General features: G+C 42.3%; 1 protein-coding gene across 1 annotated transcript; it reads left to right on the top strand.

The window, feature by feature from the left end:
* Positions 1–12,758: 12,758 nt before the first annotated feature.
* Positions 12,759–14,564, top strand: LOC137308248 (probable G-protein coupled receptor 139). Its single transcript, XM_067977082.1, has 2 exons — positions 12,759–12,828; positions 13,663–14,564. Exons 1-2 carry the CDS (start codon positions 12,759–12,761, stop codon positions 14,562–14,564), a joined length of 972 nt encoding a protein of 323 aa, XP_067833183.1.
* Positions 14,565–16,839: the final 2,275 nt, after the last annotated feature.

The following is a 16,839-nucleotide window of genomic DNA, read 5'->3' on the forward strand; positions in this document are numbered from 1 at the left end:
CCAGGAAGTAGCGATATTCCAGTTCAGCGCAATACTGGACCGCAAATGGAGCAATGACGCAACTCAGCCCATGAAATTTTGTCCATTCAAGTTAAGGAATGTGAAATCAGACCGTTCATTGTGCGCTCTGGGCTCTCCCGGGACCACTGAAGTGAACATCCTCCCCACTCATTTTGTAATTCTGTGGAACATTTATAAAGATTCAAACATTGTTTGCAACGTGAAAGTTGTATTCGTGTATCCCGGGTGCTGACCCTACTCGAGTATTTTGGTGGTGATCCTGCACTACCGTTATCGGCGCAGATCCTTCTCGAAAATGACTGATCTTCACAAAACTCTTGCATTTCTGCAAGGCGACCTTCCTACTTCAGTACTGCTGATGACCACATACTTGCAGTGGAGCTCCTATCGATGTTCTTCAATGAACTGGTGGTGATCCTCCTCTTGTATTGTTGGTGGTGATTCGATTCCTGCGGAACTGGCGGTGATCCTCCTCTTGTATTTTGGTGGTGATACGACTCCTGGAGTACTGGCGGTGGCCGCCGTCTAACATTAATAATGAAGGTTTTATTCTGACAGCGTTTGCCGGTCACAATACTCTGATAGAAGCTCTAATCATCTCCTCTTGCATGATTTGTGTTGAGATTACTCTTTCATTGGTCGTGGTGAAGATAACGTCACAGTGCTGATGATGACTCCACTCCACCAGTGCTAGTGGTCACCTTCGTGTTGCAGCATTATTGACGACCCTATTCTTACAGTAAAGGTGGTGCCTCCAATCTCGCTGTCGCTGTGGTCACTGTACTCTTCCAATCTGAGTGATAACCTTGCTTTTACAGTGTGGGCGGTGAGCCTAACTTACAACACTGCCGGTCGCCTTATTTTTGCAAACTGTTGTTGTTTCTATTAATACAGGTGGTATCAGTACACATGCACCATTGGAGGCGACAGTAACATTGCAGTACTGAAGGCAAATGAAATTTGCAGTATCCTTGGTGACAACACACATGCAGCACCGATGGTGACCCAACGGTGACATTAATTGTGCTCACCCTATTCGTACAGTAATAATACCCACACTGCTGCAAACGTAACGGTAGTGACCCTGCTCTCGAGATACAAGTGGTGATCTTACGTTCGCAGGGCAGCTGGTGACTCTACTCCCAGTCATGTCTAATCATGTCCAGCTTGTAGCCATGTCCCGATTTGCAGTCTGGTGCTCAGATATAGTAGGAATAAAATATCCGCATTGTCCAGTTAAGTTTTGAAACTACATTTAGCGACCATCTTTTCTGACTCATTTGATCGTGCGGCCGCATAAATAACATGGGGGAATCTCTCCTGGTGCTTCCCAAGCCTAACTCCATTGGGGTTACTGCAGCCCCTGTGCCTGGCACGGCTTACTGTCACTTGCTGAGCGGTTTGGTCTTTAAGTTCAATTCCCACAATGCCCGAGTGATTCAGGCTTTGCACTCAAGGCCACATCTGCAACCAGTGTTTGTTCGACCAGCCTCGATGTATATCAGGAGTGAATATCTGAGAAACACTGACTCGGCCTGATTCCTCCCAGTATCGACGTTGGAAGCTGACTTGGGAAATGGCTCGGGTCACGTTTCTTCATTTTTTGTTCATTTCTTCATTTATTCGAAATGTCTCTTGATTATCAGGAATTCGTACAATTAAGGTTCTGTGACGTTGAAGCTGAACGAACAGTCTGATATATATATGGAACCTTCCCTTCCATTGAAGCACATGTGATTAAACGGACAGTGGTTTTTTGGGACCACTGCTCTTTCTGATTTATATTAATGACCTGGACTTGGGTGTCGAGGGCATAATTTCAAAGTTTGCAGCTGACACGAAACTCGGAAATGCAGTAAACATTCAGGAGAACAGTAAAAGGCTTCAGGAGGATGTAGACAGATTGTTGAAATGGGCAGACACATGGCAGATGAAATTTAAGGTATGGAAGTGTGAAGTGATTCACTTTGGGAGGAAGAATGAGGAGAGGCAATATAAACTAAATTTTAAACTCTTAATGGTGCCGCAGCAGCAGACAGATCTGGGGTATACGTACAAATGTCCTTGAAGGGGGCAGGAGAAAATTTTTTTAAAATTTATCATTGGATGTGGGCGTCGCTGGTAAGCCCAGCATTTATTGCCAATCACTAATTGCCCTTGAGAAGGTGGTGGTGAGCCGCCTCCTTGAACCGCTGCAGTCCGTGTGCTGAAGTTTCTTCCACAGTGCTGTAAGGCAGGGAGTTCTCGGATTATGACCCAGAGATGATGAAGGAACGGCGATATATTTCCAAGTAGGGATGGTGTGTGGCTTGGAGGGGAACGTGCAGGTGGTGTTGTTCCCATGTGCCTGCTGCCTTTTTCCTTCTAGGTATAGAGGTCGCAGGTTTGGGAGGCGCTATCGAAGAAGCCTTGGCGAGTTGCTGGAGTGCATCCTGTAGATGGTACACACTGCAGCCACAGTGCGCCGGTGGTGAAGGGAGTGAATGTTTAGTGTGGTGGATGGGGTGCCAATCAAGCGGGCTGTTTTGTCCTGGATGGTGTGGAGCTTCTTGAGTGTTGTTGGAGATGCACTCATCCAGGCAAGTGGAGAGTATTCCATCACACTCCTCTCTTGCGCATGTAGATGGTGGAAAGGCTTTTGGGAGTCAGGAGATGAGTCACTCGCCGCAGAATACCCAGCCTCTGACTTGCTGTTGTAGCCACAGTAGTATGTGGCTGGTCCAGTTAAGTTTCTGGTCAAAGGTGACCCCTAGAATGTTGATGGTGGGGAATTCGGCGATGGTAACGCCGTTGAATGTGAAGTGAAAATTGTCAGGTTCTCTTTTATTGGAGATGGTCATTGCCTGGCACTTGTCTGGCGCAAATATTACTTGCCACTTATGAGCCCCAGCCTGGATGTTGTCCAGTTCGTGCTGCATGAGGCCTCGGACTGCTTCATTAACTGAGGGGTTGTGAATGGAACTGAACACAGTGCGATCATCAGCGAACGTCCCCTTTTCTGATCTTATGGTGGAGGGACTTTCATTGATGAAGCAGATGAAGATAGTTGGGCCTATGACACTGCCCTGAGGAGCTCCTGCAGCAATGCCCTTTGGCTGAAATGATTGGCCTCCAACAACCACTATTATCTTCCTTTGTGGTAAGTATGACTCCAGCTATTGGAGTGTTTTCCCCTTGATTCCCATTGACTTCAATTTTACTAGTGCTCCTTGGTGCCACACTTGGTCAAATGCTGCCTTGATGTCAAGGGCCGTAGCTCTCACCTCACCTCTGGAATTCAGCTCTTTTGTCCATGTTTGGACCAAGGCTGTAATGAGGTCTGGAGTCCAGTGGTCGTGACACCCCATGGCCTTTCCACCATCTCCAATGCACAAGTTAGAACTGAGATGGATTACTCTCCTTTTGCCTGGGTGAGTGCAGTTCTAGCTACTCTCAAGAAGCTCTACACCATCCAGGACAAAGCAGCCCGCTCGATTGGCATCCCAGGCACCACCCTGAATATTTAATCCCTTCACTACCGGCGCACTATGGCTGCAGTGTGTACCATCTACTGGATGCACTGCAGCAACTCGCCAAGACTCCATCCACAGCACCTCGCAAATCCTCGAGGTCTACCGCCTAGAAGGACAACGGCAGCAGGCACATGAGAACAAAACCAACTGCACGTTCCCGTCCAAGTCACACACCATCCCGACTTGGAAATATATCGACGTTCCTTCATTGTCACTGGGTCAAAATTCTGGAATTCCCTACCGAACAGAACTGTGGGAGAACCATCACCACACGGACTGCAGCAGTTCAAGAGGGCGGGTGATCAGCACCTTCTCAAGCTCAATTAGTGATGGGCAATAAATGCTGGCCTTGCCAGCGATACCCACACCCCATCAACGAATAAAAAATAAGTAAAAATGAACAAGTGGCTCCGTTCGTATTGCTGAGATTATGACCCGTGTGGTCCGAGCTCCTGATGCTCCCTTACCTGGACCTCCTCCCTGTTCTTTCCTCTGTCATTGGACCCGACATGCCCCACAGCAACTGGATCTCAACCCTCCATTTTCAAGTTTCTCTCCAGTTGCGCTGAGGTAATTTTTATCCTGGCAACAGGGAGACAACACACTCTCATGGACTGTCGGTTATGACTGCAGTGGATGCTATCGAGACCCCTAATTATCCAATCTGCTATTGATGAACGTTACAAATTCTATTTTGAACACCACCACTCGCCACACCGCCTTGTACTGTCTCCTGCTCCACGTTGCCATGGTTAGCTTCAACGCATCCTTCCTACATCCTTCACCCTTATCCTCACAGGCAGAAAGTACGTTGTACCTGTTAGAAATAACCAGTGTCTGCTTGACTTGCTTCTCTGCCTCCACTAGGTTCTGCCTACCCTGCTGACTGACAGTCACACTCACCCCTCCCTACAGCTGTACTTTCGACTGAGCTTTGACTGTACTGTGGAGAGAACTATCCAGAAATTCCTTCACCTTCCATACGTGTCAGAGTATCTCTAACTCGCAGTCCAGCTCAATGATTCTGAGCTGGAATGTTTCAATGCAGAGATATTACCGACAGGAGTAGTTATCCGGTACAATCTCCCTGTTCACAATTTCCACAGTCTGCAGTCCCGACACATGGCCTGTGCTGTAATTTCTAATCTTTATTTAATTATTTATTCATTGTTAGCCGTCATTTATTTCTAGAGCTAATAGATTCATTTGAGATCTACATTATAATTAGTAGATGAATTTATTTTGATTTCACGTTGGTTAGTAATCAATTACACTGGTTATTAATTAATTATTTACTTACATTGCTTAAGATATTTAATCAAGGATAACAACCATATACTTAAAGTAGATTGTGGATGATAAATTAACAGTTAGCTGAAATTAATTGGGCTCCGCCGCTCCTTCCGTTGCATTCACCAGCACTTCAATTTTCTCGAATATTCCCCCGTATTTGTTCACCCTCTCGCTTGGCACCCTTTTTTGAAGGTTATGGGCCGCACCAGTGATGCTACTCTCCGAATTAGAAAAAGAGGGCAGGCAAATTAAGGGAACACAGTAAATGTGCAATTAAAAATAGTATACAGGGGAATACAGTAACTGTTTAATTAGAAATAGAGAACACGGGAATATAGAGGGAACAGAGTAAGTGTTTAACTAGAAATAGAGAAGAGGGGAATTTAGCGGAACACAACAACTGTTTAAATAGAAATAGAGAACAGGGGAACAGATTAACTCTTTAATTAGAAATAGAATGAAGGGGAATTTAGGGAACAGAGTAACTGTTTAATTAGAAATAGAGAACAGGGGAATTGAGCGGAACACAACAACTGTTTAATTAGAAATAGAGAATACGGGAATTTAGGGGAACAGAGTAACTGTTTAATTAGAAATAGATGACAAGTGAATGTAATGGAACTCGTTAACTGTCCATTTAAAAATCGAAACAAGTGAATTAAAGGGGAGTACAGAAATTTTTAAATTGTAAATAGGGGCCAGAGGAATTAAGGGTTACACAGCGACGTTTCAATTATGAATAGATCAACGGGGAATTTAGGGGAACAAAGTGACTGTTTAATTAGAACTAGAGAACAAGGTAATGTAGGAAGAACACAGAAACTGCTTAATTAGAAATAGAATAAAGGGAATTTAGGGCAATACAGTAACTGTTCAATTAGAGATACAATAAAGGGGAAAAGGCGGAATACGGTAACTGTTTAAGTAGTAAAATAATAAAAGGAAATATCGGGGGATAAAGCCTCTGTTAAATTAGAAATGCAATAATGGGAAATATCGTGGAACACAGTTAATATTTAATTAGAAAGAGTGGACTTAATTAGAAGTAGAATAAAATGGAATTAAGGGGAGCACGGTAAATGTCCAATTAGAAATAAAAGACGGGGAAGTTCGGGGAACACATTAGCTGCTTAATTAGAAATGGAGGACAGAGAAGTTTAGGGGAGCAATCTAACGAACAGGGGAACATTGATGAACACAGTAATTGTCTAATTAGAAATAGAGGACTGTATAATTTAGGGGAATAAAGTAACAGTTTAATGAGCAATAGAGAACACTAGAATTTAGGGGAGCACAATAACAGTATAGATGGGAATAGAAGCCATGGAATTTAGGGGATAATTAGGAATAATGGACAGTGGAATTCAGGAGAACACAGTAAGTGTTTAATTGGAAAAAGAAGAACGTAGAATTAACAGGAGCAATGTATTTCCTTAATTGGACCGAGAAAACAGGGGAATGCATGAAACACAATAGTGGTTTGATTAGAAACATAATTAAGGGGAAGGTAGGGGAACACAGTAACTGTTTGATTAGAAATAGAGGGCACTGGATTTAGGGAACACCGGAATTGTTCAATTAACAATAAAAAACTTCGAAATTTAGGGGAATACAGTAACTGTTTAACTCTAAATAGAATGAAGGGGAATATAAGGATAAAACAGGAACTGTCCATTTAGAAATATAATGAAGGGGAATATAAGGCGAACACAGTAACAGTTTAATTAGAATTAGAGGTTAGGATAATATAAGGGGAACTCAGAAACTGTTTCATTAGAATTAGAGGATGGATAATATGAGGGGGCACAATACCTGTTTATTAGAATTAGAGGACAGGATAATATAAGGTGAACACATTACCTGTTTAATCAGAAATAGAGGTTAGAATAATATAAGGGGAACAAAGTTATTCTTTAATTTGAAGTAGAGGATAGGATGATATAAGGGTTCACAACAATTCTTTAAGTAGAAATAGAAGAAAGGATAATATAAGGGGAGCACAATAACTGTTTAATTTGAAATAGTGGGCACGATAATATAAGGAGAACATATTGAAATAGATGAATTGTGAATTAATGTGAATACATCAACTGTGTAATCAAAAATAGAAGACAAGGCAATTCAGGGGAACACACTAACTCTTTAAATTGAAATTGAAGCCAGGAGAATTTAGAGGAACACAATGTCTGTTTAATTAGAAATAGTTAACGGGGTAATTTCAGGGAACACAGTAACAGTTCAATTAGAAATAGAGAAGAGGGGAATTAGAGGAACAATGCAACTGATATATAAAAAATAGAGGACAGGAAAATTGAGGAAAATATAGTAACTGTTTAATTACAAACAGGGAGCCGCGAAAGGCAGTAACCATTTACGTAGAAGTAGGGGACAGGGGATGACTTTGCTTTCTATTTTATCCTTAGTTCCTGACACTTCGCTTTCTCACGATTATAACTGGTTGCAGATGCATCGCTGACTGATGGAATTTAAATCCCAGCCTGATGCCTGACTCCTGTCTTAAATACTGTTGGCCGTTTGAATGCAGTTAAAGAAGAATGTGCCTGTTACACAGAAGTGCCTGCTACTCATCACCACTTCCTCCAAAAGCTGGACGCCAGCCGGATTGGCAGAGCCTGGGATGCACGGGGACCTGCAACTATGTGAAGTTTGGCATTTGGAGAAACTCAGGTTATTGTAGAAGGTGAGATAGTGACGGATAAAGTGGGCACCTAGTCACAATTGATAAATTAAGCCCAATATAATTAAAGTATAAAGGCTATTGTTAGTGTAAGGTTTTAGACAAGGCTTTTTCAAATTGAAGTGAGGTGTCATAGGTTTATTGAACACACAGAACATTCAATAGTGCTTAAACCTACACTTAAAACATAGTGATTAGAACCACAGCTGTTGGTTGGGGCATCAAACGTGTTCCAGTTCTGAGCTCATTCTCTTAGGCCTTTACGAATACGAATTCTCATCACAACTTGCTACTTTTTATACATTTTCTGACTCCCTGTACGTGTCAATCTACACAATTCTGCATTACATAGTCATATAACAGTTACAATACAAATCCACATATGGAGAATTGAATTGACTTTTCCTTTATCCTCTATCTAAACATTTCCGCCTTCTACCACTCTCTCCTCCTTTAAGACGCTCGTTCAAACCTATCTCTTTGACCAAGCTTTTGCTCATCTGTCCTAATACCTCCTAATGTGACTCGGTGATAAACTTTGTTTGCGAACGCTCCTGTGAAGCGCCGTGTGCCGTTTTATTACATTAAAGGCGCGCTATAATTGCAAGTTGTTGCTGATGTTTTTGAAGTTGTTTTTCAAGAACGATATTTTCCCTTACCTAACAACCTCTTTTCCAGTTCGGCTGACACCGAAAATTCACTTAGTTCGTTATCTTTTCAACAACTTCAGTCTTGATCCATTTCATTGCAATTCGACCAAGTGAAATCTATAAATATAAGTCTGTCTTTCTTTTGTATCATTTGTGCGAATTAAAATGAATGAAGAATGTCCAGAATCTTTCCTTTGCAGAACTACCTGCTTTCCCACACTGTTATCAAATCATGTATGTTCTATGAAATTGATCAATCAGTATATAATTGCATGTCTTTAATTAAATCTCTCACCACTTTATCCTGAAAATGACCATTGCCGCAGGGTCAACCCTGGCCCAACAGCGTAGTGGGACTTGAATTTGACTTATACTTCGTTGCTTAACAGGCAAAGGCGAATATTAAGGTTACTACAATATTCATTTAAACCAATACAGTAAAACATTAGCAGATCTCATGACAGTCTGATTCACCTTTTCATAGAGCACCCCCTTTGTTGGCATTAGAGTATTTAAGGTCAACAGTAAACAATATCTCATCACCATCATTTATCCATCTCGATCTATTGTATTGCGCAGGTCTCTGCTCGTTGATTTTACATTGTCCAGATCCTCATTACCCATTTCATGTAGTGTTGTTATGAGGAGACTGACCATGCCTTGGGCCCGTTCGTCAGCGTATTTTCATCATGCATGTCGAAAGCTGTTTGTTTCATGTGTAACACGTCACTTCTGTACACACAGCGATATCCCAGGCTCATGCAGCACGAGACATCCGATACAAGCCAGTCCTGTCCCTTCTGGATCTCTCTCAATAGATCGTGCAGGTGTTTGATTAGAATCTCCCCCTGCACGATCCCGATGTTTCGGGTAGTGGCCAAGCATCAAATATATTCATCTCATTGTTCAGTATAAGCAAGGACACAACCATCTCGAAGAGAAACATTACAAATAACTATCTTAACTACAGTTTCCTTAATTTCACTCGACTGCATATTGATACCAGATTGATATCTATTAACGAGTCGTGCCCGGGTGATTTAGGTTAGGAACGGATGGTACAGGATTAATATAAATAGACTGCTTCCATTCGTTGAGGGATCAAGAATTAACGGCCAAAGATGAAAGAATACATTGAAGAGATTTAAAACTGAGAGTAAGAGAAACCTGTTTTCACAGAGAGTTGGGAGGCAGTCGAATTCACGGAAGCAGAAATTAGATCAATATTCACCATTAAATTGGATAGAGAGATAAGGAATAAAAAGTTGAAGGGATGTTGAGGTAGAGTGGGTAAAGTAATTGGAACTATTTACTCAGTCGGAAGGTAAACGCCAACAAGGACTGGTTGGCTCGATTGACTTGTTCCCCTGGTATAATATTCCAATATTTTGATGGTCAGTTGAAACTTCAAGTAAATATCTGCAAACAAAGATGCCTAACGTCACAGTGACGAGTCAACTTCCAATTGCCTCCATCTTACTTATCAGTAAAGCCAGGACCGGTTCAATTTGGCCAGGAAACAATGGGGGGAGGGAGGCCGGAGTCTGCTGGGGAGACCAGCGGCAGCAATATTCACACCGAAATTACAGAAGAATTCCAAATAACTACGATTGTAACACATTTTGATTTCTACATTACAGAAAACTTTATCCATTGATTAAACTGACACGCCTCATGCCAATAGCTGCGGTGTGAGGCAGTTAACGCTGACGCCACATGTTCCACTCCACTGCTGAAGCTCAATCGTGAATGTTCTCTTTGAATCATGAGCGGAAATTCCGCAGTTTCAGGAAGAAATGATTCTGTTCACCCGCAGAAAGCAGCAGACATCAAAAAGCATGGGACAAAATGGACGAAATGTTCTCTGAAACCTGTTCATTTTCACAAGGACAATCCGTTTTCTTCAAAAACGAAATAAGGCAATTCTAATAGGAACATGGATTGTAATGGGTTAATAAATGACAGCCAATATAAATTTGTTGAAGGCAAAACTTGTCTGATAAACTTGATTGAGTTCTTCGATGAAATAATAGAGATAAGGGTAGGACATTCTAAGTTGTGTTCATGGACTTTCAAAAAGGCGTCGAATGAAGTGTCACATAATTGACTTGTTAGCAAAATTGAAGTCCATGGGATTATTTGGGCAATGGTACCGTGGATTTGACTAAGATACAGAAAGCAGACATTGGTGAACGGTAATTTTTTCAGACAAGGAAGGATACAGTGGTGTCCCACATGGGCCAATGATAGGACAATTGCTCTTTTCAATAGATATTAATGACCTGATCTTGGGTATAGAGGGTATAATTTCAAAGTTTGCAGATGACACGAAACTCGGAAATCTATTAAACAGTGACGAAGGGATAGAAGGCAGAGAGCAGTGGTGAACAGGTGTTTTTCTGACTGTATGCTGCGGGGTCCCCAGGGGTCAGTATTCGGGCCAATGCGTTTCTTGTTATATATAAATAACCTGGACTTGGGTATAGAGACTACTATCTCGAAGTTTGTGGATGGTACCAAACTTGGCAACGGAGTTAATGGTGAGCAGAATAGTAGCAGAGCTCAGGAGGACAAAGGCAGACTCGTGAAATGGGCAGACACATGGCAGATACAACTTAATGCGGATAAGTTTGAAGTGATGCACTTTGGGAGGCATAACGTGGAGAGGCGGTATAATATAAACGGTACAATTTTGAGGGGGAGGGTCCTGCAAGAGCAGAGGGACCTGGGGTTGCATGTTCAGAAATCTTTGAAGATGGCAGGGCAAGTTGATAAGGTGGTGACGAAAGCGTATGGGATACTTAGCTTTGTAAATGGGGACATTGAATACAAAAACAAGGAATTCATGCGAAACCTTCTTAAATCAATGGTTGGGCCTCAGCTGGAGTATTGTTTACAATTGTGGGCACCACACTTTAGGAAGGATGGCAAGGCATTGGCGAGCGTACAGAGGAGGTATCCCAGGATGATATCAGGGATGAAGGATTTCAGCTATTTAGAGAGATTAGAGAAGCTGGGATTGTTTTCCTTCGAGCAGAGAAGGTTAAGGGAAGACCGAATAAGAAAGAAAGAAAAGAAAGACTTGCATTTATGTCTTGCTTTTCATGACCTCAGGACGTCCCAAAGCACAGGCAGGATGGGCCGTATGGCCTCTTCCTGTCCTTTAAGTTTCTACGTTTCTGTGATTCTAAGGATAGTGGCAATATTCGAGAGGGCATTGATAGACTGGTGAAATGGGCAGACACGTGACTGATAGAATTTAATGCAGAGACGTCTGAGGTGATGTATTTTGGAAGGAAGAATGAGGGGAGGCACTATAAACTGAATGGGGCAATTTTAAAGGGGGTGCAGGAAAAGACATATCTGGACCATTACGTACACAAATCTTTGAAGGTGGCGAAACAAGTTGATGAGGCTGTTAAAAAATCGGGACCTTGGGCTTTCCAAAAAGAGGCATAGATTACAAAAACAAGGAAGTTATGCTAAACCTTTGTAAATATATGGTTAGGCCTCAGCTGGGGTATTCTGTCCAGTTCTGGGCACCACACTATAGGAAGGATGTCACGGCCTTGGAGAGGGTGCAGAGGCGATTCACTTGAATGGTACCAGGGATGGGTGACTTCAGTTATGTGGAGAGACTGGAGAAGCTGGGATTGTTCTACTTAGAACAGAGAAGGTTAAGGCGTGAGTTAATAAAGGTGTTCAAAATGGTGATGGTTTTGAAAGAGTTTATTGGCAGAAACTCTACACAATGGCAGAAGGATTCATAACCAGTGGACAACGATTTAAGAACATTTGCAAAAGAAGCAGTTGGACGATGAGGATTTTTTGAAGCAGCGAGTTGTTCTGATCTGGAATGCACTGCCTGAAAGGGTGGCGGATGGATATTCAATCGTAACTTTCAAAAGGCATTTGGATAAATACTTCAAAAGTAAAAACATGCAGAGCAATTGGGAAAGAGCACAGGAGTGGAATTAATTGAATCGGTCTTTCAAGAACAGGCACAGGGACGATGGGCTGCAAGATTCTATAATTCTATATTTGAGCTTTAGTTAGGAGAGGAAGCTTGGGTTAGATTTTTCTTTCATTTCACCAATGTCAGAATAAACGTCCAAGGAAATGTCATCATCTTCTTCAGTTCTTCCCTGAATTTAGTTTGGGTCGCTGCATAAATACACGTGTTTGTACAGGAACTCAAATACATGAGCAGATATCCGGTTTCAGTGCTGATATAAGCAGGGGTTTCATACTCGCCTGGATAATGCACGGTGTTTGTCAGTTTGGTAGCTAAAAAACTCACTGCAGCTGTCAGCCACAACAGTATGAAACAGCCCTTTCTGCTCATTGATGTTATTCGACGGAGTTTCATAGACGGAGATGTGCAATTTCCCCATTGACTTCCCAACGCACAGAAGGGAAAATCGCGCCTTGTTTGTTAAGTGACTGTAACTAATGCCAATTATTGTGTAACCTGATTTTCTCACCGGACACCGATTGTTCTATAAAGGGGGAATATTTACGGATCTCAGACACACTCCAATCGGAACCGTAAAGCCGGACAGAATTCACCCATTATTATATATAATGGAACTGCCAATAATTTTACAGATAAAGAATACCTACTACCCTGTTCTCGCGGCCTTTGGTGTTCCCGGTAAGTCAATGAGTCCTGTTGTTTAATAGCTGTTGACTGTCTCAATGTTATTGAAACAGATTCCGAGATTGTTCTCATTGCAGAGTCAGTTATCCACCGGGATAAGTTGGTGAATAGCAGCAGGAATCTTACCGGTCCTCAAGGCCGGCGAGCCGCTGCTCTGGTCGATAGATTGTGGGCAACGAGCGATCAACTTTCTTCATCATACCGAGGGAGGGCGAGACTGATTCCCCGGCCCAATTAACAATACATCGATCATTAAAGAACGTGTTGCTTCGTGTCCATGGTCACCATTTTATTTGTACCTTTGTTCCCGGTCCACTTTAAGTTGATAATTCCTCGGTCTGCAGACATCTGCACCCAACAAGGGCCTTTGAAAGATAATTTCAGAAATAATTGCCGTTCAGGGAGATGCTCTCTTCCACTCGGCTGCAAAAAAAACCTTCGCCTTTCCACCAGCTCCAGCTCTGGTACCGAGCAGCTCCTTCGGGCCGAATATGAATAGAAAAAACTCATTCTCGACGTGAATTGACTGCCTTTGCCTCAGCTGAATGTTTTATTTGTGTTCATATCTTTCCAGTAATTCCTATGCAATGATATTCAGTACTTGACGATGTCTGACTGAAGGATACTGGAAGGACGCCGGATTTTTAGTCCCTCTATTGTTCAATGATTGATTCCTTTTAAACAAACTTTTGTCAATGTTCGCCTGTATTAAAAAAAGAATCCGTGCACATAACCCACGCAGGGACACATCTAAATATTTCTCCACAATATGCTGTGAGATTTAGCTGAGTGTCCCCGGTAATTACCTCTTGTCCCTCTTTCTTACAGCGCACCTGGTGACAATCGTGATTCTCTCCAGAGGAAATTGCGGCCTTTCCAAATGTATTTCTGTCTACATGGTGGCCATGGCAACAGCAGATCTGCTGGTCATCATCTTCAGTGTAATAGTGTTTCACATTTTCAGTTATCACTTTCCATATTCATTCCTGTCCTACACTGCCGTTTGTAAGTTCATTATTTACATGAATGCTGCTGCGCTGGATATGTCGGTGTGGTTCACAGTCTTGTTCACATTTGACCGATTTGTAGCTATATGTTGTCATAAGTTTAAAACAAAATGTTGCACAGTGAGAACTGCGGCTGCGGTTTTAACAACCGTCACTGCCCTGTTCTGTTTAAAGGACATCCCCTTTTGCTTTGCATATGAACCTGAACGAATAATTAACAATGTTCACTGGGGTTGCCGCATCAGAGTGGACTTTTTTTCAAAGCCTGCAGGCGTCGTCTACTCTTGGTTACACAGTATTTTAATTCCATGGCTTCCTTTTGCTTTGATATTACTGTTCAATTGTTTGACAGTCAGGCGTATTGTCGTAGCCAGTCGAGCCCGGAGGGGAAACCGCGGTCGCAGCAGTGAGAATCAGAGCGATCCAGAGATGGAGAACCGAAGGAAATCCATCGTTTTACTGTTCACGGTTTCGGGCTGTTTCATACTGTTGTGGCTGACAGCTGCAGTGAGTTTTTTAGCTACCAAACTGACAAACACCGTGCATTATCCAGGCGAGTATGAAACCCCTGCTTATATCAGCACTGAAACCGGATATCTGCTCATGTATTTGAGTTCCTGTACAAACACGTGTATTTATGCAGCGACCCAAACTAAATTCAGGGAAGAACTGAAGAAGATGATGACATTTCCTTGGACGTTTATTCTGACATTGGTGAAATGAAAGAAAAATCTAACCCAAGCTTCCTCTCCTAACTAAAGCTCAAATATAGAATTATAGAATCTTGCAGCCCATCGTCCCTGTGCCTGTTCTTGAAAGACCGATTCAATTAATTCCACTCCTGTGCTCTTTCCCAATTGCTCTGCATGTTTTTACTTTTGAAGTATTTATCCAAATGCCTTTTGAAAGTTACGATTGAATATCCATCCGCCACCCTTTCAGGCAGTGCATTCCAGATCAGAACAACTCGCTGCTTCAAAAAATCCTCATCGTCCAACTGCTTCTTTTGCAAATGTTCTTAAATCGTTGTCCACTGGTTATGAATCCTTCTGCCATTGTGTAGAGTTTCTGCCAATAAACTCTTTCAAAACCATCACCATTTTGAACACCTTTATTAACTCACGCCTTAACCTTCTCTGTTCTAAGTAGAACAATCCCAGCTTCTCCAGTCTCTCCACATAACTGAAGTCACCCATCCCTGGTACCATTCAAGTGAATCGCCTCTGCACCCTCTCCAAGGCCGTGACATCCTTCCTATAGTGTGGTGCCCAGAACTGGACAGAATACCCCAGCTGAGGCCTAACCATATATTTACAAAGGTTTAGCATAACTTCCTTGTTTTTGTAATCTATGCCTCTTTTTGGAAAGCCCAAGGTCCCGATTTTTTAACAGCCTCATCAACTTGTTTCGCCACCTTCAAAGATTTGTGTACGTAATGGTCCAGATATGTCTTTTCCTGCACCCCCTTTAAAATTGCCCCATTCAGTTTATAGTGCCTCCCCTCATTCTTCCTTCCAAAATACATCACCTCAGACGTCTCTGCATTAAATTCTATCAGTCACGTGTCTGCCCATTTCACCAGTCTATCAATGCCCTCTCGAATATTGCCACTATCCTTAGAATCACAGAAACGTAGAAACTTAAAGGACAGGAAGAGGCCATACGGCCCATCCTGCCTGTGCTTTGGGACGTCCTGAGGTCATGAAAAGCAAGACATAAATGCAAGTCTTTCTTTTCTTTCTTTCTTATTCGGTCTTCCCTTAACCTTCTCTGCTCGAAGGAAAACAATCCCAGCTTCTCTAATCTCTCTAAATAGCTGAAATCCTTCATCCCTGATATCATCCTGGGATACCTCCTCTGTACGCTCGCCAATGCCTTGCCATCCTTCCTAAAGTGTGGTGCCCACAATTGTAAACAATACTCCAGCTGAGGCCCAACCATTGATTTAAGAAGGTTTCGCATGAATTCCTTGTTTTTGTATTCAATGTCCCCATTTACAAAGCTAAGTATCCCATACGCTTTCGTCACCACCTTATCAACTTGCCCTGCCATCTTCAAAGATTTCTGAACATGCAACCCCAGGTCCCTCTGCTCTTGCAGGACCCTCCCCCTCAAAATTGTACCGTTTATATTATACCGCCTCTCCACGTTATGCCTCCCAAAGTGCATCACTTCAAACTTATCCGCATTAAGTTGTATCTGCCATGTGTCTGCCCATTTCACGAGTCTGCCTTTGTCCTCCTGAGCTCTGCTACTATTCTGCTCACCATTAACTCCGTTGCCAAGTTTGGTACCATCCACAAACTTCGAGATAGTAGTCTCTATACCCAAGTCCAGGTTATTTATATATAACAAGAAACGCATTGGCCCGAATACTGACCCCTGGGGACCCCGCAGCATACAGTCAGAAAAACACCTGTTCACCACTGCTCTCTGCCTTCTATCCCTTCGTCACTGTTTAATAGATTTTCGAGTTTCGTGTCATCTGCAAACTTTGAAATTATACCCTCTATACCCAAGATCAGGTCATTAATATCTATTGAAAAGAGCAATTGTCCTATCATTGGCCCATGTGGGACACCACTGTATCCTTCCTTGTCTGAAAAAATTACCGTTCACCAATGTCTGCTTTCTGTATCTTAGTCAAATCCACGGTACCATTGCCCAAATAATCCCATGGACTTCAATTTTGCTAACAAGTCAATTATGTGACACTTCATTCGACGCCTTTTTGAAAGTCCATGAACACAACTTAGAATGTCCTACCCTTATCTCTATTATTTCATCGAAGAACTCAATCAAGTTTATCAGACAAGTTTTGCCTTCAACAAATTTATATTGGCTGTCATTTATTAACCCATTACAATCCATGTTCCTATTAGAATTGCCTTATTTCGTTTTTGAAGAAAACGGATTGTCCTTGTGAAAATGAACAGGTATCAGAGAACATTTCGTCCATTTTGTCCCATGCTTTTTGATGTCTGCTGCTTTCTGCGGG

This window comes from Heptranchias perlo, unplaced genomic scaffold (genome assembly GCF_035084215.1).
Source record: "Heptranchias perlo isolate sHepPer1 unplaced genomic scaffold, sHepPer1.hap1 HAP1_SCAFFOLD_125, whole genome shotgun sequence".
NCBI lineage: Eukaryota > Metazoa > Chordata > Chondrichthyes > Hexanchiformes > Hexanchidae > Heptranchias > Heptranchias perlo.

Bases quoted from the DNA above. Each gene is read 5' to 3' on its own strand.
- LOC137308248 (XM_067977082.1), top strand. From the start codon at position 12,759: ATGGAACTGCCAATAATTTTACAGATAAAGAATACCTACTACCCTGTT. The intron at 12,829-13,662 runs GTAAGTCAATGA...TCTTTCTTACAG, and splicing joins CGCGGCCTTTGGTGTTCCCG to CGCACCTGGTGACAATCGTG.